Below are 22,136 nucleotides of genomic sequence, written 5' to 3' on the forward strand. Positions count from 1 at the left end.
AAATTCATTGTCACCATGAGCTTTCCAGCCTAGTTGCTATTCAATGAAAATAAGTTCAAGTAGCAAAGTGAAAAACACCTGGAGTTACTTTTCAATTCGCACATGTATCAGTTTATTTTATTAAATACAACTATCTCAATTGAAGGATGAGAGATTTCTTTTGACAATTTACAAATTTTGCATAGTTGTTGCCTCTAAGCATTTATTCCGTTTTAATTTAGTGTGTATGTCTTGTGTGTATGTGTAGCCACATGCATATCTTAATTATTTAGCTTACTAACTAAACGATAAAATTGTGTAGAATTTCTTTCTCTCTGGAAAGAAGAATCTTTCTCATGAATATGCAAAAAAAAAAAAATTGATTTCGTATCCCGTGCGTTACGAAGACTTGTGATTAAACATTCATTAATGTATATCTCTCTACAATCAGACGGTTGGCAGACACGTCTCTATCATACATATCGGTTTTTATTCCTGTAGTGATAATTTATGGTTTGGATGAAGATGATTTTGGATGAACAGAAAAAAAAATTCGGTTGATGCTTCTGTTGAAACAAAAGAATACACAAAACAAAACAACAAAACGAATTGATTTGTTGGTTGGTTGGCTAACACCTAATTAAAATCATGAAAAATGACGTTTGGATGCAGTTGAATGCGATTTAAAGGAAATGTGGTTTGTGGTTGTCTTGTGATGGTCCATTATTCCGTGACCAAGGTTGATTTCCGCCTTTATAGTTGTCATATTTCTTTTTTTGTTGTTGCATTTTGCATAAGAAATGTTTGTATGTGTGAGTGTGTGTGTTTGTGGGAAAATACACGAAAGATTAACACAAATTAGATTTGAATTGTTTTTGTTTTTTCAATTTTTTTGTTTTTTGGATTTTTATATTTCAAATTGGTCTTTTGAAATCATATTGTTTTTATACAAACAACAACGAAAAAGCTGCATATTTCGGCCTCAAAATCGTCGTTTTCGTCTTAACGATAAACTCTGTTCAGTTGAATAATTGCTTTTTACCTGATCTGGGTTTTGATTCATGTTCCCAATGAGGCCCCATTGATTGAGCGCAGCCACAATTGCTGGACTTATTGGCAACGGATTCATATTCATACCTGCAATGCAAGAGGAAAATGATGACATGTTTTTATTATGGGAAAAATGTTTGTGTTTCTGATATTACCACCCTGATTAGGTGGTCCATTTTGTCCGTTTGGGTTGATCCCGAGGGATTGCAGGTTTGGCATGTCGATATTTCCACGGTTTTGATTCCAATTGTTGCTGTGATGCATTGGACCAGACGGTGGCATGTTGTTGTAATTATTTCGACTGCTGCCGCCACTGCTACTGCTTCCCTATTGAATAATTAAGAATTCAATTATTCAAATTGAAACGGAATCAGATTCAATAGTGTGAAATGCAGATTTTTCGATTTACCTGATAGTTCATATCGTGATTCTGATGGTTTGAACTCCCTCCACGGTGCGAGTAATGCGATCCGCTGTTACTGCCACCACCGCCGCCACCGCCACCACCACCACCACTGCTGCTGCTGGAACTGTTGTGATGATAGTGTTTGTTGTCTTGCGATTTTGGGGCAGCTGTCGACACAAAGACCGAATTGCCTTTAACGATGTGATCTTCACCGCACAGCGATTGCGCCACTTCGGGGTCTAAGAAGGTGACGAAGCTGAATGCCCTAAATGGTTTCGGGATGAAAACATCGGTGACCTCGCCAAATTTTGAGAAGTAGTCTTTAAGGTCCTCAGCTGTGAGATCTTCGGTACAACGACCGACAAACACTTTGCATGGCAAATGCTGAATTGTTCCCTCCTGCCAAATGGAAAGTTGTGATTAGAAATGGAACATTTATGGATTCGAATCATTGTTGAATTGATCAATTCAAAATTAAAATCAATTTTAAACTGAAATTTACCTTTGAGCTGGGCACTTTAACGTCACACCAACGGCCATCAATGAAGTGTCTCGATGAAAGGGCTTTCATTTGTCCCTCATACGATGCAAATCGAATAAATCCAAAACCCTTGGATTGACCGGTACGTAAATCCTTCTTGATTTGTACCATCAACACTTCGCCGATTGTGCTGAAGTACTCTTTCAAGCTTTCCTCGCTCGTTTTCCATGGCAATCCTATGTTAACGAGAATACAAATGAATAGAAATGTTAGTTTTCGATCATAAACATGCAAAATAATCATCAAACAAGAAAATAAAGGACTAACCAAGTACAATCAAATCAGTGCATTTCAAGCGGCTCTCAATGCGCTTCGTTTTGGCCGTTGAATTCTCGAGTGTGTCATCGCGTTTACGCTTGTTCTCAGCCACTGAATTGTCCTTTGGGAATACACACAAATAGATTTGATTTCCCCAGCCGTCTTCACCTTGCGGTGGATGCAGTCGTCCCTCAGTCAAGCGAATGCCACGAATGGCATTGCTCACCGAGTTGCGATACTTCAAACCCGATGTGCCCGGGAATTGTGCCTGCAATGTTGACAGCAACAATGTTCCATCATCTTCACCAGGCAATTCAATTGTCTCTTCTCCTTCTTCCTCAGCCACCTGCACATATTCCAACGACATTTTGGCTAAAGAAAAATAAAAATCAAATCACATAAATTAATCATCCAAACCAAAATTAACCTATCAAAACCATCAAGCCACAAACAATAAACAAATTACTCAAATTCTAAAATTGAAAACAAATAAAAGCGGAAAAGAATAAAATAAAACACAAAACGAAAATCACACATATCAAGCAATCTAACCGCACAGTTCAGTTTTTCTGTTTTCTTTTCATTCTTTTTTCCTCTTTACTTCAAACAAAAACATGTTCTTGTTAATTCTAGCAAATAAATTCCGCATTAATGATTTGATCAATTCTCGCCAATTCTTTCTCAGCTTTCGCATCAATTCAATGCACGCATATCCCCTTACGCTCATGGTTATCTTTACTATGACTGATTTTTTTGACTACTAAATTCTCAGCACCTTTTTCGGCTCATTCTTACACAACATTCATTTTTAGAAAATGGCATGGGCTCATCAAACAGTGATAAACGTGATTCGAATACAACTCCATTAAGACTTTTTTTTTAGATAAAAATCATTCAATTTATGAAAATATCTTCGGCCTTGTATGATGTTTTTTTTCTCTATAGATAGTGTTTATTTACATCAAGCAAAACAGAATTTTAAAATGAAGAAAATTCAAAGTTTTGAATGGTGAAGGCAGGGGAAAAATACATTTAAACACAAAAAAAAGAAAATCATTCGGCTAGAATGCATTTGGAAATCAGTTTTTTTTTTCAAAAATGTGTGCAATAATCTATAAATCTGAACGGTTTTAAAGCAAATATGAGTGATAAAAATAAAGAAGAGTTTCTAACTTCTTTGAGTCTTTGAATTGTTGTGAATATTTCAACTGAAACTGTTTTTTTTTCTCATATTCGCATTAAAACCAGAACAAATTGAATATGCAGGAGGAAAGGAAAAAAAAATAGGCGCCAGGAGAAACATCTAAATACATTAGACACACACCCACTGCAATGTGGTAAAATGGAGTCTATGAGTAAAAAACCGATTTGAAAATAGAATGATGAAAGCTGATTCATGTCGTGTATGTTTGTGTTATTTCAATGTTTGAATCTAAATGAAGCAGTTACTAAGGCAATAGAATGTGTGTTGCGTATGCGGGATTGTAACAAATGGTATGTAAAATGTCGTCAACAATTCGAATGGAATGCCTGATAAAAAAGAAGAAGATAGTTTTCGGAAGGAAGCGATGAAAGTGAGGCAGGTTAGTTTTCAGTCTAATGATAAGATGAGAAACTATCGATTGGGGACAACTGTAATCTAAGCGATGTTTCAATGGATAGTGTGTCGTTTGACTAGCAATGAAATACTCTTGGGATAGGCAATATTCATTAAAAAAAAGAAGATCGAAAAGCACTTTAGGAATGATATGTACAACAAACAAAAACATCATTAATGAAAGAAAAAAAAGCGCTCAAACTGCTACCAGACGGAAGTCGCATTCTGAATAAAGTAACAACAATAGCAACTACAACAACAGCGACGAAAAAAAGGTATTAAGATACATGTTTGTTGGAAAGTTTCCGTGCGGTTTTTTGTTTGTGTAAAATTTTGTTGAGGTTTTTTTTTTTTTCGTTCAACTTAAAAATAGAAAAGAAAATAAAAACATAAAAAAAAGTAGAAGCAAATAGTTCATAATTGATTCTCACACTCTCTATCTTTCGCACAAAAAGATTCACTTGGAAAATTCTTGAATTCGCTCTCTCGGCTCTTTCGTACTTATTATCTCTCTTACTCGCTCTCGCTCGCTTTTGCTCTCTTTTTATACAGGTGATTCAATGCGTCTCTCAAATGCCGTATTCACAGAATATGCAGATATATATATTCTTCACAGAGTTTTTTTCTTTCATAACACCACTTCTCAGATCATTCGATACACAAAGAGAGAGAGAAAATAGGTATATTTTCTATGAGAGATATAGAGATTGATCACACAGTTTGGCGTTCACAAAATTTAAAGAGCAACACACAAACAAACGTTTGCTCTTCTTAATTCACAAAAAATGTTCACTGTCTCAAACAGATATATTCTCACATATATGCAAATTGTATCTTTTGCTCACGGTTTCGCTCGCACTTTCGTTCAATTCAACATGAAAAACAATCTTTAGATTTGCTCGCTCTCTCTCTCTCTCTCTTTTTCTTTCGCTCTTTCGCTCTTGGTTTTGGCTGATCATCCGTGCTTCAAAATCAAACTTTCGATCTGTAATTGGATTGTTTAGTTAGAGATTTTTTTTTTATGTTGAGTGTGTTTTTTTTATTTGGTTTTCAGTTGCTAGAAAAAAGAATGGAGGGGATTAAAATACAAAAAAAATCGCTAAAAATAGATTCTTAGTTTTTCTTTTCTTCAAAATTACATTTGGCATAACAAAATGACATTCACTCTCATTCCGAATGGGGCGAATCAATCACAGAATTCAAAGGTGTATTAAACCACATTTTTGACATTCGGGATGGGATTCTGTTCCTTCTTTGCAATCAATCAACAGCAAACAATTGTTTTTTTTTCTCACACAACACACATCACTTTTGACGCAAAATCTTCCGTCAAACAGAGCAAATGCATCACAAATTTATTGGCTCATTTATTCATTGGGATTTCTCAAAAAGCTAGGCAATTGTTTATTTGTTTTGAAATTTTGTGTTCTTTTTTTGGGAGGGGTGTGATTGTGTTTATTTTGTTGTGTAGAATTGCAATGATTGTTCAGTTGTTCAGCGTAATTTTTGTTTTTTTCGTTGGCCCAAAGAAGGCCAGGGATTGTTAGGATAAACTAGATAAAAATATAGAAGAAGAAAAAATTGATTTAATTTACTCGTTGCGTTCGATTCCACCAAATGATTTCGGCATTTAAATGATTCTGAATCGTTTCTGAGCTTTTCACACACACTTTAAACTCAAATTAATTTTTAAAAAAACTCGGAATTTTCATTTAAAAAAAGACCGATTACGACTGGCGTCGGTAGGTTTTACGATATTCACGTAAAATAATTTTTCAAAATGGCTGTGCGGCAGCCGTTGCGGTTGTCATTGTTCACTTTTCATATGTTAATTTGGCGAATCGCTTCGGTTCTGTTTTCTAGCAGTATTTATTGACAGCTGCTGTTTTTTCTTCGTGCATCGGGTACCGATTATGGTACTTAAGCGTTGAGTACACTGTGTATTTCAGATTCAGTATTCAGTGAATACAGAAAATCAATTATATCAACAGCATTACCAGCAAAAACTGTAATTAAAATGGTCATTATAATGCAATTACTAAATTATTTGATGGTTTCGACAATTTTCCGACCAAAATCACCGTTGCCATAGCCAATGTAATCATTTTTAATGGGTTCTGAGTTGTCCGATGCGCGCAACCACTTCAATCTGAAGCCACAATGTAAACAAAGAAACTGCATAAAACGCTGTCATTGCTCGGTGGAAACGCGCGAATCGCAGCCGAAGTGAAGGCACGAAGTCATTTGTAAGTGAACGAAGAATGTGTATTGTAGAATAGCAACAAAGTGGATAAGACCTCAGCGCACCGATGACGTTTTTGAATTAACTACGTACCACAGCAAAAACGAATAAAAAAAGATCGACAACGACGACGACGACGGTCCACTTCGTTTAAAACAGTACAAAATAAAATTTATATCACATCATACACAGTTGAATGTGTGTTCCGAGATAAAATGAAAATTTATAAAAAAAAATTATTTTAATATCCATTCGTTTACCGTTTCTAATAACAACAACAACAAAACAATTTTGAAGGAAAAAAAAACTTGGTGCATTTTTTCTGTTCAGCTGTATTTGTATTCGTGCAAACTGTTTTTTTTATATCATTCCAATCTACGTCGTCATCGTGAGCTGAGTTGTGAAAGTATAAATTGAATTTAGTGTGCGATTTTTTTCTCTCTCTCTCTGTTGTTTCATTCGCCATTTAATCGGAAAGAATCTAAATTTTTGAGAGCGTAATAAAAGAAGAAGAAAAAAGCGAAAAAACATGGTGGAATCAACCGCAACTGACGGGGGCAATGTCGACGAAACCAGTTTCATTGGCAGCATCGTTGCCGAAATCATTTACAGTCCACTCAATTTGCTGTTAGTGTCTTTAATTGCATTTCTTATTTACAAAATCATCAAAAGCCGTTCAGACACCGGACCACCAAGTGCACCGCCCGAGCCCGAATTGCCCAAACTCCGAAAAGATTTTACCGTACAAGAGCTCAAGCAATTCGATGGCAATCAACCAGACGGCCGAGTTTTAGTTGCCGTTAATGGTCACGTTTATGATGTAGGTTTTAGTAATTATCATTATCAATAAGTTCATTTTGGGGTATTTTTCCAGTGTTTGAGGTGTAATGGTTTTTTTTTTAAATTAAAATCCAAATGTCATAATGTGTTTAATTCTTTTTTTCTTCTCTTTTTCTCTTTTCATTGCAGGTGACCAAAGGTCGCAAATTTTACGGTCCAGGTAAGTCAATTATGGAAATGCATTTGAACACACACACAAACACATATTTTCGTTTTATGTAATGGCCAATGACATGGTTGAAATAGGAACCATAAAGTAGATACGTACATAGAAAATGATACTGCTTCGAATCGCTTCATTGCATATCAAAAGTGTGCATGTGTTAATTATTATTTTACACGAATCGTCGCCGTTCGGCAAGCGTGTCTTCAAACTGGCTTTCACATACGTATGAAGAAAATTTACTGAACAAAAAAGGCGAAAAAAAAACGTGAATTAGTTATTAGGTGTTCATATCGAGTGCGACCCAATTGAGTGCTGAAAAAGCAAATGAAATAACGGGAAAATACCGTTTCTTTTAGGAAGTGTCGGCATTTCACATTCATATGTGCGATGTAATACTGACGTTGATAGTAGTTGCTATCAAAACGTGCGCTATTCACTTTTAATGAATTGTCTGCATTTTCCAAAATATTCCCGATTCAATCTACCGGCAGCGCATGAATTTCAAAAATTATTTCATTTTTCCTCACCACTTATCATTCACATCTATCGAAATGGTTGTTTTAATCATTACTGGCAAAAAAGAAAACGAAAAATATCGTATCGTCGATGAATAAATTCTTATCAAAATTACAACTGCCAACTACTTAGCGAATGAAAAAGTGAGTCAAACGAAACAGATAAAAACAAAAATACATTGGTTAGCGTCGTCAAGTAAAATTGATATGAATTCATCATCGTTTTGTTGAACGAAAAATGTCGCAAAATCATTCTACGTTTGAAATTCAAATTCATTCCCTTGCAAAATATTCTCTGGTCATTGTGTGCGAGTGTGGACATTAGGTAAATTTCATGGTTATTTATTCAGCGGTCGACCCGATCGCGAAATTATTCGTCATTTCGTAATAGTCTTTGCAAAGAATGCATACCTTACATATAGCATAATTCTAATCGAGAGAGATACTCTAATAAGATATTTATTCGGGTTGTCTCTATTAATGTCGGCATAAATATTGGCGAGTGTAACCGGTTATGGTATGACGAAACAATCATTTGTTTTTGTTCAACTTGAATTCATAGTCTATTCATCGAACGCAATTCCAAGCATGACGAAAATATTACTGGAATGTGACAACAGACACTTACATCATAGTTTTTCTTCATGCTTAAATATCTTGATAACTTGCACTCTTTATCTTTATTGTGTTGCGACTTCATCACTCAACAAATCTTATAGTATGTGTCGTCCGGTGATAATAGCTGACACATATTACGAGAGACGAAATCAATTGATTTCCTCAAAGCAGAAAAAAAAGCTGCGAAATATTAAATTTTAATAATTTATGACGTCGTTTGGATGAGTTTCTTTAAAAAAAATTGCGCATCTTCCAGAATGCAAACATTGAGCTTAAAAAATACTTATTTAGACAACTGATTGCGATTTCATTTCTGTTGTATCATGATTATCAATGCCGCAACAGCAACACAATTGCCGCAGTCATTTCGTTCTTATTCAAAAATCAAATGATAACATTTCATTTTCATTTTAATCCGAACGAAAAAGCACCTGAATCGACTAATTTGTGATGGGTGCATCTCAGTTGTCTGTGATCGCAATCCTTATCGAAATGACCACTTACACACCGATATCACACTGCGAAAATAAAATAACACGTCAGATTTTTCCAAGCCATTCTATTTTGGCACAATGAAGTCATAAATCTGAAATGAAATCCATTTGTTTTTGTATAATAAATAAGCGGGTGGATTCATAAACGATACTCTGTAATTCATGCATGTAAATCATCATAAAAATTTCGGTGTACCTGCTGTAAAATTGGTGAATTAATTTCTTTTGTCTAATACGTGCCGCTGTAATATCTTATCAATGATTGCCATCGCATTTGACGCCAGTTGTATGGTTAAACACGTTTTTTTTACTTAAGATTAAATTATTTTGATGCGTAGCTAATATTCTCGGTGGGAATTGATATGTTTTTATGCCATTTTTGAAGTCTGATTAGGTAATTGTAACTGGTTTTACAAAACTTTTAATGAAAACGTTTCATTTTGAAAGAAAACATATGATTTTCTAGATCAAGTTGAATCATAAGCAAGCATGTCCGCGAGCTCCTCCAGCGAGCCAGCTCCTCAATATGTGAGCGCTCAGCTCAGAGAGAGCTGGCTCATTTACGTGGCGTTACCATAGGAAGAAATGTCAGAATATTTTCACTTTTTTTAAATATTAGCTGTCAACATTCTGACATTTCTTTGTATTGCAACGCCACCTAAATGAGCCAGCTCTCTATGAGCTAAGCGCTCACATATTGAGGAGCTGGCTCGCTGGGGAAGCTCGCGGACATGCTTGATCATAATGTCGAGAGAGTTTGTAATTAGAACTCCTGACGAACATTTGCGTCATACCATGAAATCGTCAAGTATCAGACTTTCAAAAAAGTGTTACTGTATCAAGCTAAAAACAATTGTCATACAGATCGTGCAAAAAAAAATTCTCATTTTTCGTATATTACCGATAAGAACGAGGTCATGATCACTTAAGGAGACATTCTTTTTATTTTATGTCATTGTGGACACTTATTTAAAATTCGGTCACGAAAGCAAACAAATCTCAATATTTAATGGAATGAATGAGCAGCATGAATTCATGTGTTAATTTTTGTCCCTAGACAGTCAATTGAATTCTGAACTACGCACAATATTACATTCCAGATGAATTGCTGTTGAACTGTGATAAGGAATCCGAAATTACAATTCCATTTCAGATGAATAATATGTCAAGAATGTTGACATGTGTACATCTGCTTCGAATAAATATGACGAAATATGCGTAATAAGCGGAGTGGATCGGGCAATCAAACGCGCCAAAAAATGCAATAATCAAATAGAGTTGATACGGTAATTTATGCTGATGTATGGAAATCAGAAGCATTCTAATGAATCGTTTAGAAGTAGTGTTGGCTGTTGACTTAGGTCAAAGTCCAGCCAGTTGATTGTCAACATGAATGATTATCATTATAAATAGAATCGATTGTTTTCTATAGTCGGTTTTATTTTTTGTTGTGGTTATTGTGCTTGCGAAATTTACAAACCCAATTTAAATAACGTTTGAAAAAAATGCACGGTTGAAATAAACTTTTACTTACCGAAAACCGAACAGTCAGTCAAAGAAACTTGAAAAAAGAATTCAAATGTTTGAATAAAAAATGGACGCTCAAAAGCTGAATATCTAATATGTTTGGTCAGAATTGAACTTGAATACAAACCAGTTTTGTGTGCCATGCAATCGTCCGAGCAAAAAGTCATCAATCGGAACTGAACATATTATTCACATATTGGAAAATTACAAATGACACGAATTGTCACGACACTGACTAAAAGTTCACCGGTCACCCGGTATAGTTGGGACGGCCATTTTTATCGATTTATTGCGAAAGTCATATTTCTTGAGCTACTGAAATTATGTCAAACTACTGAAACATCGTTTGGAAACGTGTTTTAGTTGTACGGCATGAAACGATGAAAAAAAAAGTAAATGGTTAATTGGCTGACACACCTTTCAATTACCGTAGTTGAGTAATGCAAAAGTAAAGACAATTATCATTCGACAAATAATACGAAGCCGATGTATTGAGAACATTTCATTCTTTGCTTGAAGAATAAAGCTATTAGGCATTCAAGCATGCATTTCTATTAATTCAACGACTTTGATCTTGTTTTCACTTCCCCGTATTCATGTTCGTTTTGATTTATTTCCATTCCATAGGTGGTCCCTATGCTGCATTCGGCGGCCGTGATGCTTCACGTGGATTGGCGACATTTAACGTGACCAGCTCCGATACAGAAGAATATGACGATTTGAGTGATTTGGACACCATGGAAATGGAATCGGTTCGCGAATGGGAAATGCAGTTCAAAGGTATGTCAATGTCCACAGTTGTGTTTTTTACCCCCAGATTCTATTTGATTCGGATTCAATTCATGGTAAATTTTCACTTATTTCCAGAGAAATACGAGTATGTTGGACGTTTGTTGAGACCTGGAGAAGAGCCAAACAGCTATTCAGATGAGGAAGAAGAGCCCAGTGAATCGGCCAAATCAACCAAAACCGAAGACATCACCACCATAAATTCCACAGATGCTACCGTACCAGCATCCGACAAACCGAAAGACGAATGACTGATACGATTCGAACCAGTCGATCAAACTAACAGCTCCAATAACAGAACCAAAACACTCACATCCGCTAAAGTATCATCGAACAGTAGTAGTTCTAATAAAGTAAACAATAATGAAATTATTGGAGCAAATGGCACAAATGATCAACGGCAAAAACAATAAAAAAAAACCACACACAGAAAAAAATAACATTGTATTGTGATACGTTCGTTCTTTTTACGCATTTTTTTGATTTTTGTTCTCGTGTTTAAAATGGACATTTTTTTATTTCTTTTGAAAATCACGGAAAATTGAAAGAGATTTAAAAAAAAAAGAAGAAGAAAAGAGTGAAAAGTAATGAAAAAAATTGCGATTGTGAGCTGAATGTGTTATATGTTGTGGAGCAAATGGAGGTAGCCATACAGCTTTCCTTATCATAAGCTTTATATTCAATTCCAGTAACTATTCTTGATATTATTGCTGTAATTGTAGGGACTCAGAACCACTAAAAATCAGTTTTTTTTTCTCATATTTGTTTGATTTTTTCGGTCTTCATATTATAAGAAAACACACACACACACACACAAGCCAATTTGGTTATATACAATTTACAATGCATTTTTCCAATTGTATTTTTTGAATCGCCGTTCTTTTTATATTAAAGTATATTTAAAATTTACATACACGTGAAAGAAACACATTTAGAATTGAAAATGGTAATGTAATTGTTACAAAATAAAATATTCTTGAACATACATTGTCTGACTCAATCATTGTCCAAATGGTTCACTCATCGGAATAAACTATCATCAATTCGAATCACTTGATCGTGATTGTCGGGTTAGATTAAAATCATATACTTAGCGTCAATGAGCCAGCCACGCCACTGTGGATCAGCGCACAAAATCGTAAGCAATCGTATTTATCAGCATGAAAGTATTATTTTCCAGCACAAACGAAGAGTACAGTAATAAATGAGTTCAATGGTCCTCAATGCTGATTTAGACAATTTTACAGTGTACATCGCCATATATTCAACCACAAAATTCTGTTCGGTGTATTCTTTGAAGAAAATCATTTGATGTTGGTAATAGAAGTTGTGATTGATTTGGATGAAAAATATCGTATGAGAAAATTTTCGGAGTTACAACGCCTTCTGAGTATCCATCCAAATCGATTGCATTGCCCTTTTCCGATTTTAGCAAGGGAAGACACATTACGCCCATAAATAGCCCAAATTTTGCAAATTTACGGAAATGCTCCAACATCAATGCATATGGAAACAGTTTTTCTGGCTCAGAGCCCAATCTAGAATTATTTGTTGATAATTATCAACAATTAACATCAATTTTATATTAAAATATATTAGAAAATTATAAAAATGTGTACACATCTCATTACCTTCGAATATAGGCAGATAAAGATTCGTAGTTGATATTCAGGAAATCGTCATAGTGCGCGTCTCTCAGTTCTTTCGTTGTGCAAGAAAATATGTAATAAGCGATATCGATGATTGGCGATGAATGACGTGATATTTGCCAGTCCAAAAGACGGATTTCGATCGGTTTCTCGTTTTTATCATATCTCAACATGGTATTATTTTGCCAGGTGTCCCCATGTGAAATCACTGTAGCTGCCCCAGTAAGCTCTACTTCAAGGCAATCAGCTGCAATATCCATTGGATGTTTCTCGAAAAGTTTCTTCACTTTGGCCACCAAATGAGCATCCTCTTCATCAGACAATGGATTCAAAACGCGTTGCGACTCTTCTAAACATTTCGGCGAATATAGTTCTCACACAAGTCCGATGAAAAATCCTTAAACTTTTCTGGCTGTTGATCTTTCAAGGCAAACGAAAGTGCGTGTAACTTACTCAACGCTTGCATCACCAAACGAACATGATCAGCAGTAATCTCTTCGGTGTTACGGTCGATGATTCGGAAGTCACGAACACTTAAATCTTCGAGTAAAACACTTTCACTCGGTTCTTCGTCGACAGTTCGATAACAGATTGGGTATTCAGTGAAACCATTTTCTTCAAGAATTATACCTTTTGACTCTTCAAACTTTCGAAAATAGGGCAACACCTGAATGTACACTAACATTTAATACGTTTTTCCTTTGAACGAACTTTTTATTTTTGATTCATTTCATCTTCAACTTACCTCATTGTACATGTAGATCTCACGCAAAAAAACAAACTCTTGAAGTCCAAACACACGGCGTGCTGCATTGTGGGGAGCAATTTTCAGAATTAATTGTTCATGTTTATCTTCACCATCTTTGTTAAACGACACTCGATAAAGGATTCCAGAGAAATTATTCTCTCCTGCTTGCGATGCGGAGTTTATAAAAATTTTATGGTTTTTCGATTTTATTTTCTTTTCAATAGTTTCACGAAGTGCAGCACGAATCACGTTAGATGGAATCTCCAATAAGTCTGATTCAGCCATGTTCAATATAAGTAAAATTTTTCTATTAATTTTGTTTAAATTTACGTTCAACTCTTAATTTCGTGATTTTTGTAGTTTTATTTATTGATATGCTTTCTCAAAAAATGAACATTCAATGAAAATACTTATTTTATTCTATCTCTGAATTGAGGCTGCTCTTCACGTGAACTACTCAAGAAATACTTTGCATCAGTGCCGAGTTAACCAAATTTGGTGCCCGAGGCAAAAATGATTTTGGTGCCCCTTGCAATTTTTTCCCGTTATATATACAAATATTTATTGATGAAATGAACGTACATATCGAATGCGAGCGGCAGCGAGCAATTTTTTTTTTAGAAATACCTTTTGGGGCACCAAAAACATTTTTGGACCCATTTTTGGCTGCGTGTTTTCTTTTTCAGATTATTAAAAAAAATGAGCATGCTTGTGGTGTCCCCAAGAACGTGGTGCCCGAGGCAACTGCCTCATTTGCCATATGGCTAAATCGGCACTGCTGTGCATATTTGTTTGATTGCAAGCGGTTCTTTGATAAAGCTGTAGTTATTATTATATTTGAAGTTATCTGAACTATAGATGTCTTATCTTATCATTTTAGCCAATAATTGCCTTTTTTTAAAAAATCCGAACAAAACAGAATTATTCAATTGATTGTGCAATGTGCAGTCCATCGATTATGACAAGTACTCCGGTTGAATCGTTGTCGGTTCACATCTGTAAAATAATTAGTTCTCTTCACATAAATAGTAATGATAAGTATTATTTGAATTTGGCGGCGTTTTATTTTTGAGGCGTTATAAAATTAGAGTTGCCATAATTCACAATAAAATCCATCAAATCTCAAATTTTTTTTTTGCAAAGAAGTGGTTTTTATTCATTTTTCTAAAATGATATGAGATAACAAAGTGGTTTTAAAAACCGGGAGCATTTAATATTTTGGTGATAATTAAAGTCATATCGGTGTTGACCTTGACTCGTTTCATTTCCATGATCAATCGCAAATAATCCATTTGCACTTGATTTTCGCCGACATTAATCTGATTTATTATGTTAATGGGGATATCAAGGAATTGGATTAGTGCAGCGATATTGCGCAGTTTTTCCTTATCTTCGAGTGTGCACAGGAATGAAATATTTGGTGCATATAAAAATTGTTGCAAATATCCTGCGTATTCGATGATTTTTGTTTCAATCAATGTTTCCACACGCTTTACCAAAGCATTCAAATGTTCAGCCGATAGAATCACGTTGCTCGGTCGGTATTTCACGATTGTTTGCATCAATTTCAGTTGCCAAACATCGAAACTCTCTGGCGAGGCTATTAAACGGAAATACGACATCAACAGATCGACATAAATGTAAAGTGCATGCATCGTATCCTTTGTTAAGCAATGGTAAAATTGTAGCATAAATAACTGCAAGAATTTTGAGTCTTCACTCAATTCATCTTCACTGGTTAAAAATTTGTTGATAAAATTTTGCACTTTTGAATTGTTAGTGAATGCAAGCAGATTCAATGGCTGAAATGAGATCAAAATAAAATTAGTTTAAAAAGTCTTCAAAAAATAAGAACAAGATTTTTTAAATTGAAACCAACATGAGTGCGCCAGCAAACATAGCGTTCAGTGCTGAGAGTGTAGGCAAATGTACTTCGCAAATTGGTCGGATCATCGATGTGAGAAACACAGCCGGCCTTTTGCTTTATATCGACACAATTGCATTTTCTTATGATTCGCCTATAATAATTTAGTGAAATAATGTCAAGAGAGAAAAATCAGAAATTCAGTGGTGAAACTCACTCAAAGTCTTCCCAGTTAAATCCCTTCTTGAACTTGATCAACCAGTAGTTTGGATCTTCGAAGCAAACTTCAGACAATTCGTTGAGCTCTGGCAACATGCACGGTGCCATTTTTGAAACAGTCTTACCGTCTACAGTCGTGTAGGTTATGTTACACGGACACAATTTTCCGGTGTCAATATCACGAGGCAGAACGATTCGCGGTTCGACAGCTAACACATATAAATGGCGGAACGCCTGCAGATGATAACGATTGTCGTTGCTGTGAATTGGAAACTTTGGGAACAGAGCACAAATCAAGGCAGCTATTGCTTCCGGAGAGCGTGATAGAGTGAAGCGACCAGCACCCAAGAACTGGAAGCCAATCGCCATGTGCACAGCCATATGAGAACCGTATGTAACATGCGAATAACCCGAACCAAGTCGATTCCTTAGCATACGACATCGCCGCAGAACTTTTAGATCACCACTGCCAGCGTTCACCTAAGAAATGGAGGAAAAATTGAACCGTGTTAAACAGACAGAAGATCACTGAGTAACGAAAAAATGTGAAATAAAGTCTTGTGCTGTCATAATTCACACAAGTATCGATGGAATCACACGTACCAGTGAACTGGCCAAGAGAACAAGCATCAGACATGATTCAACCGTTGGTTTTCCCGCACATTCCGTAAGATACACGGAGCTTGAGTTCAAGAATAGTTTGAAGATTTGATCCAAAATGGCTGTGGCTTCTTCGTTTTGTGTACCGGCATAGCGTAGTCCCAAACAAAATGCTGCTCCAGCGGTAATGTTGCAATAGGCTTGACTGAAATTGGAAATTACGATTAATAAATTAAAATCGTGAAAATTGTCTTAGAAGATTGCAATTTTTCTCACGCAAACGATTCATGATCAGCAACTGAGTCGTCGATAGTTATTGGAACTTTCTGAAGATCAATTTGTAACCACTTTGGAAATTGGCTTCGAAGCCATTCTTTCGTCGGTTTAATTTCATCCCAAAGGATCAAACCACGTGAAATGACGCGTAGCAGAAGTAAATCTGGCCGAACATGATCCAGAACGGCATGAGTATCTGGTGGATCCATCCAACTTGCAACGGATTTGTTACCAGTTCGAATGAACATCAATCCGAGTGCAAAAGTGGCACCCGGTGCGGTAACGTCAATGTTTACCGTTTCACCTTCGCGCACTTGGAACGATTGGAATTTGTATTTCTCCTTTTGAGTACCTGTTCGAAAATAATTCGATAACTCGTTTGTATCCAAATCCGTATTCATGTTTCTACACTAACCTGTTAGCATGTCTCGTCTACCGCCAGTCATATAACGATGTAAAATGTCTGGCAGTTTGAGATCAGCCAATCCGGGTGCGGTTTCACCTCTGCCAAGTGTTACTAAACCCAATGCCAATCCGGCTGTCAACGCATACGACTCTCTTTCGACACAATTTTCCATTTCAGGTCCTGGAGGACGACCTATTAATAAAAATAATAAAAATGATACGAAAATATGCAAAGGAAATCATTTTAATCCCACATCAAATAGTTAAATAGAGCAGACAATTCAAGTCAATTTCCAAAACTATTTTCTCAAATTAAATACTTTATTACTTACCAATTTCCTGCACCAAAACCTCGGCAATGTGCCGTTTGGCTGTTCCTTGATACAGCAGCCCAATGCCCATGATGGCTGCAATCTGAACATTTTGCGAAATATCCAACTCGAGTGCTGTTGGCGGCAGAAGAGCTTCAATGTGAATCGAGAGAAGTTTCGTGGTAGATGTATCCATAGTTCCTCTATGTGCCGCTGACATTCCAATTAAAATTCCAACATTAGTCATTTCATCGCACTTCACCAAGTAATCGTACAAACTCATCGATGACAATATTTTCAAATGACCGGTTAAACCAAGTGCCATCAAAAACCCGGCATGTTCTGTGGTGCCATCGTTCTGTGATTTCGGTTTGTTGTACACAATCCACGCCGAGTCGATGTTCTTACTTTCAGCTGTTAGTTGTAACCCAGCGGCGACGCCATTATGAAACAATGGCCATATATTCATATTTGCCGGCACTTCAATGGTAGACATCTCGATGATTGCGCCTTTTTCCTTCTCTTTTCCGGTCAAACACAGTTTTGGAATGTCAAATGACTCGGTGGCGGCCGGAGAAAATGTTTCCAGTGTTAACATACCTCGACCAACTGGCAGCGACATGGTACGTGTGCAAATTGAGAGTAATTGTCGTTCTCGTTCCTCGATAAAATCATGATCGGAAACGCCAAGTCTTTGAACAATATCCACAACAACTGGACTTGAACTGGCCAACATTTGGCGGACATCTTCAATGCGTAAATCCTTCGGGAATCGCAATCGAATCAATTTTGTGTAAATGTGTGCCATTCCATCACTGTTGACATTTGCATTGGCTGCACTTTCCGAAGCCGATTGACCTCGCAATGTCAACGAATTCTCCGTTTTAAAACTGCTATGTTTGCGCGATGAAATCTCTTTTGTTGGATCGAATAATGTGTTGCTGAATAGTTCCGGTCGACAAATCAAACCGAAGGCTCGAACATCATTGACGGCTGGTATATCAACTCGGCAGCTCTCCAATATTTCGGCAATTAAAAAGTGAATCGATGGCGGAAATCGTGACATTTGCTTTCTCGATAGATTCATTGTCAATAATTGTTCGAGGGCTTTTGATCGAATTTCTTCGTCGCTTAATTTTGTTCGATTTATTTCCATCGGTTGATCTTTTTGCTTGAGTGCATTAAACTGATACGTTCCATCGATGAGTCCTTCGCTTGTCACCATTGCAATCAGCTCGATAATTTGCTTACTAATCGGATTCACACTTGGAATATACGGGTAGGGTGAAAATGCATCTTCACCATTCGTAAACAGGTCATTGATAATACCATAAATGCTTGGAATTTTCAGAGTTAGACAATGTTGATCGTACAATACATTACGGTCAAGTTCAGCTATCGATCCATTACCATACATCAGAACTAAGTCGGGACAATCTAAGAAATAGTGTAAACAATATGAATCCAATTGCAAATCAAGCGCCAACTGATTCAAAAACTCCGAAAGCATTGTTCGTTGCGTTTTTAGCGTTTCATCGAACTTCATTTCTTCGTACAGCAAATGAAATGAGAAAAATATGATCGGAATATACGGTGCAAGTGTTGAATTCATATCGATTCGACGTTTGGACTTGGATTCTTTGACGGTTTTCTTAGGATCCGTATTAGTTTTGTTCAATACAGCCAATAAATATTGGAAATCATAATCTGACCCAACTGGATCATCCGTTTTGCGACGTTTCTTATTGTCGCCGGTTGATAGTCGAGATGGTCCTGCAATATTCGGTGCGGATGCGAATGTTTTTGTCGAAATAAATGTTCGACCCATTGCATTCAGTAGGTAATTATGAAACGTTATCCACTCATTCTCATAGCTAATGTCCTGTGAGCCACGCGTATTTCGCACGCTATACCATTTGGATATGATTGAAATTGCCAAATCGCGTTTCAGAACGGTGCGCAAAACAACCAAACACTTTGTCACCAAGGGACACTCACTCAATGGGGGCAGTGTTATACGATACATGGTGTCATTTGTGTACTGCAAAGTGACTCGATTACTACAAACATCGCGTAAACTCAAACATGTACTGCTACTGCTGTTACTTCGCAAATTGTACTGTGAATGCAATGGATAGACGGGTGACAATAAATGTACTTCGTCGTCAAAACTAGATTCGGTCGCCGATACTGTTGGCAATAAGCTACTTCGCCGCGGAAATGCCGATTGAACAGTTTGAGCCACTTGCGGTTGGCGAGGTAAAGTTATACTTCCAATATCCACTTTGCCAATCAATATTGAACCGCTGTACAGAATCAATGATCCGCAATGCGCCAGAATCGCAATCACTTTCAATGACTAAGATGGAAAAAAACGAAAAGTATGATTTATTTATTTTTTTTCTCAATTTTGGCAAGGCTTTAAATTGCAATAAATGAAAATCATTCTGAATTTCGTGGACACAAAATAAGCCGAACACATGAATTTACAAACTTACGGGAACATTAATCGCATCTTTGGCCGGTACAGACGAAGACTTGCCCACCGTTGGTATGTCTGGTGAATTGGACTTTTCCAATCGGTACATCATCAAAATGCCAGTCTTCTTCAGCAAGTAACATATGAATTTTTGTCCGATAAAATCGACATGCAAAAAACCACGGGCCGCAATATCGGGAAAATCTCTGTAAATGACAAACAAAATTTGATTTTTGGTACAATTCAACTTTTAGGTTAATTCACTCTATAGATAGATGAATAAATGAATGATCACATGCGACTTTTTTTTTCTTCATTTTGTGTATCAAAATTATACCTGGTCCCGATGCTTTCAATCCAAATGCTCTCAAGACATAATTCGGGCACAATTGGTTTCGATGGTTTTGCATATCCAACTTTGGGTTCATCTTCAACAAACGTATTGGGAGCATCAGATGATGATTGTAGACGATCGTAGGGTGATTGCATTTGTGTTTTACTACTTTGTTGATGAAGAATTCGGTTAAAAATGTAAGAGAAAATCAATAATTCAGAACAATTTCAAATGAAACTTTAGAAAATCAGCAAAAATATTCCAGAATGAATCAAATCCACTTTAATGGTGCTCATGAAAATATGAAAAACCTAACTTACTCGAAAGAAATTCCCAATTTTGAACGAAGCGACTGTGCATTTGGTGTCATGTTCAACAGTTTCGACGTATGTAACGAAGACGCATCCAAGCTGGAGCGATTTTGCATCGGAGAATTCTTTTGTTTGAAACTCAGGCCGGATCCGTCGAATCGAACGGAGCTCGTGGTGTACAAATCCATATTCGAAAGGTTTAAATCCGATGAGAAAATATCATTTTCGGTTAGCGCTGTAAAATTGAATGTATTTTAATGTTGTTTTTGTCACAGTTGTCGAGATTTTTTTTCTTAATTGTTAAGGAATGATAAGAAACCATTTTATTCACATCACTGATCTCTCTCCATGTACTCACCTCCAACTTTTTGCTTTTCATCTTGTGTGGCTTTTCGTAATTTGCACAGAATATGCTTGCCAATTTTGCCATCGTGAATCATAACCAAGTTATGTTCAACAACGGTGAATGCGACCGAAATTCGGGCCTCTGTGACAAAATTGATGTGACCGTTCAGCGTTTTCATGAGTATCGGGCAAATATCGTTCAATGGATGGCTTAGTGAATAAAGACGTGGCATGGCCAATGAATGCACATCGTCAACTGTTGCCGATGATGCGTTCTTCTCCAACAGTAATCCGTATTTGGTTTGCATGACATTCGAAATTGGAAACGGAAAACTAGTGCGATAATCTTCACCACACGGCGAATACACGCGCAATGTTTCTGAATCAATGAGGCAAATGCCGAATTTCATTGAGTCTTCTCGCGTTTTGCTATCAAATTCCAAAATGGTTTTCCGCTGTCTTTCGTCTCGCTTATCCGGATTCGGTGCTTTGAAGAATGAACTCGGGCAGAAAAATGCAAATCGAATGGTTGACTGAACGGTAAAGCATGTTGTTGGCAATTTTCGTGGTTTGTCCCCGACAAAAGCACCTTTCGTCCATACAGCCACACAGCCTTTCGCATACAATTCATGCTCTTCGTCACGTTTGCACAGCTCATCATCGACATGTGCTGTCGTTTGTATGCATTCGTCCAATTTAGTAAAATCCCGGCTGACATCTTGAATGCACCAAAACTCAGTCGACGATGAACTATCCGATGATAAGTTTACATTTTTCAATCGATTTAACAGTAGATTTTCAGCTGAAAATTGAACTGGCTTTCGCACATTCGCACGTTCCGGATGCTCTGTAGCCGTCTGACGACCACGGGGAATAAATTCCTACATTCAAAAAAAAAACGATTCAATGAATAACCTGTCTTGCACTAAACACTCTTATTTTCTTAGCAATGATCGGTTAATTACCAGAGGTTCAGATGCGGCTATCATCACTTCTTTATAGTCATCCAGATTGCCAAATTATCGGACCACAACAAAGCAACACTTTTCTGAATTGTGCAGAAAAAAAAATTCTGACTAAATGCTAACTAATGTGAGAGAAAAAAAACTAAATCGCCGCACCGGCAAAATGCGCAATTGACCGATACAAATTTTTTCCTAGTAAACAACATTCAAAGTGTTTGACAGATGACACACGATGACAGTCGTGGTGGCAGAAAGGCGCGAAAGCACTACGAGTTACAGCGCCATCTTCTGACGGATGTTTACATTGAACATTTTGAATGCTAATGCGATACAATTTCATTTAAGGATAATAAAATTCGATATTCATCTTCTGCAGATCCAATTATTATTATGTGTAGTTGTTCGTTTTGCGTTAAAAGGTTTCTGAAAATTGAAATGCTCCGCTTCGCTACGCACTCCTATTGCTTGCTTCGCGAGCTTGTGTTCGTACTTATGTTGCATTGTTTTTCCGTTTGTTTTCGACAAAATAATATTTTCTTTATTCATTAGTTATTATTAGAGCAATTTTTTGGAAACAAATGAAAATCAACCATAAGCTTTTCTTTTTC

The 22,136-nt window shown here is 36.6% G+C and overlaps 4 protein-coding genes across 7 annotated transcripts; 1 reads left to right on the forward strand and 3 right to left on the reverse strand.

Annotated features, from left to right (window-relative positions):
- Nucleotides 1–84: 84 nt before the first annotated feature.
- On the reverse strand, nt 85–5,680 carry LOC129565854 (TAR DNA-binding protein 43-like). Of its 3 annotated transcripts, none has more exons than XM_055441147.1 (8): nt 5,427–5,680; nt 4,263–4,816; nt 2,244–2,606; nt 1,938–2,152; nt 1,439–1,834; nt 1,185–1,356; nt 1,022–1,116; nt 85–749 (listed from the first exon to the last, which is right to left on the reverse strand). In XM_055441147.1, the coding sequence occupies exons 3-8, from the start codon at nt 2,599–2,601 to the stop codon at nt 663–665; spliced, it is 1,323 nt and encodes a 440-aa protein (XP_055297122.1). In that variant the 5' UTR covers nt 2,602–2,606; nt 4,263–4,816; nt 5,427–5,680; the 3' UTR covers nt 85–662. The 3 variants fall into 3 exon arrangements, with proteins under 3 accessions (XP_055297122.1, XP_055297123.1, XP_055297125.1); XM_055441148.1 differs by having other exon boundaries at nt 4,263–4,888; nt 5,427–5,662; XM_055441150.1 differs by lacking the exon at nt 4,263–4,816 and having other exon boundaries at nt 5,427–5,635.
- A 248-nt stretch (nt 5,681–5,928) lies between these two features.
- LOC129565855 (membrane-associated progesterone receptor component 1-like) lies at nt 5,929–12,007 on the forward strand. Its single transcript, XM_055441151.1, has 4 exons — nt 5,929–6,893; nt 7,043–7,073; nt 10,861–11,013; nt 11,101–12,007. Exons 1-4 carry the CDS (start codon nt 6,603–6,605, stop codon nt 11,271–11,273), a joined length of 648 nt encoding a protein of 215 aa, XP_055297126.1. The 5' UTR covers nt 5,929–6,602; the 3' UTR covers nt 11,274–12,007.
- Nucleotides 12,008–12,286: 279 nt separating this feature from the next.
- On the reverse strand, nt 12,287–13,704 carry LOC129565714 (uncharacterized). The gene is made up of 4 exons (XM_055440867.1): nt 13,417–13,704; nt 13,125–13,317; nt 12,654–13,020; nt 12,287–12,560 (listed from the first exon to the last, which is right to left on the reverse strand). Exons 1-4 carry the CDS (start codon nt 13,702–13,704, stop codon nt 12,287–12,289), a joined length of 1,122 nt encoding a protein of 373 aa, XP_055296842.1.
- An 842-nt stretch (nt 13,705–14,546) lies between these two features.
- On the reverse strand, nt 14,547–21,769 carry LOC129565856 (anaphase-promoting complex subunit 1). 2 transcript variants are annotated; one of them, XM_055441153.1, is made up of 12 exons: nt 21,529–21,769; nt 20,577–21,444; nt 20,228–20,453; nt 19,911–20,072; nt 19,593–19,779; nt 17,116–19,453; nt 16,794–16,976; nt 16,379–16,730; nt 16,106–16,307; nt 15,501–15,982; nt 15,299–15,437; nt 14,547–15,221 (listed from the first exon to the last, which is right to left on the reverse strand). In XM_055441153.1, exons 1-12 carry the CDS (start codon nt 21,550–21,552, stop codon nt 14,613–14,615), a joined length of 5,772 nt encoding a protein of 1,923 aa, XP_055297128.1. In that variant the 5' UTR covers nt 21,553–21,769; the 3' UTR covers nt 14,547–14,612. The 2 variants fall into 2 exon arrangements, with proteins under 2 accessions (XP_055297128.1, XP_055297127.1); XM_055441152.1 differs by having other exon boundaries at nt 19,911–20,075.
- Nucleotides 21,770–22,136: the final 367 nt, after the last annotated feature.

This window comes from Sitodiplosis mosellana, unplaced genomic scaffold (genome assembly GCF_009176505.1).
Source record: "Sitodiplosis mosellana isolate CC-2019 unplaced genomic scaffold, AAFC_SMos_1.0 Smas_scaffold_3, whole genome shotgun sequence".
NCBI classification, from domain to species: Eukaryota; Metazoa; Arthropoda; class Insecta; order Diptera; family Cecidomyiidae; genus Sitodiplosis; species Sitodiplosis mosellana.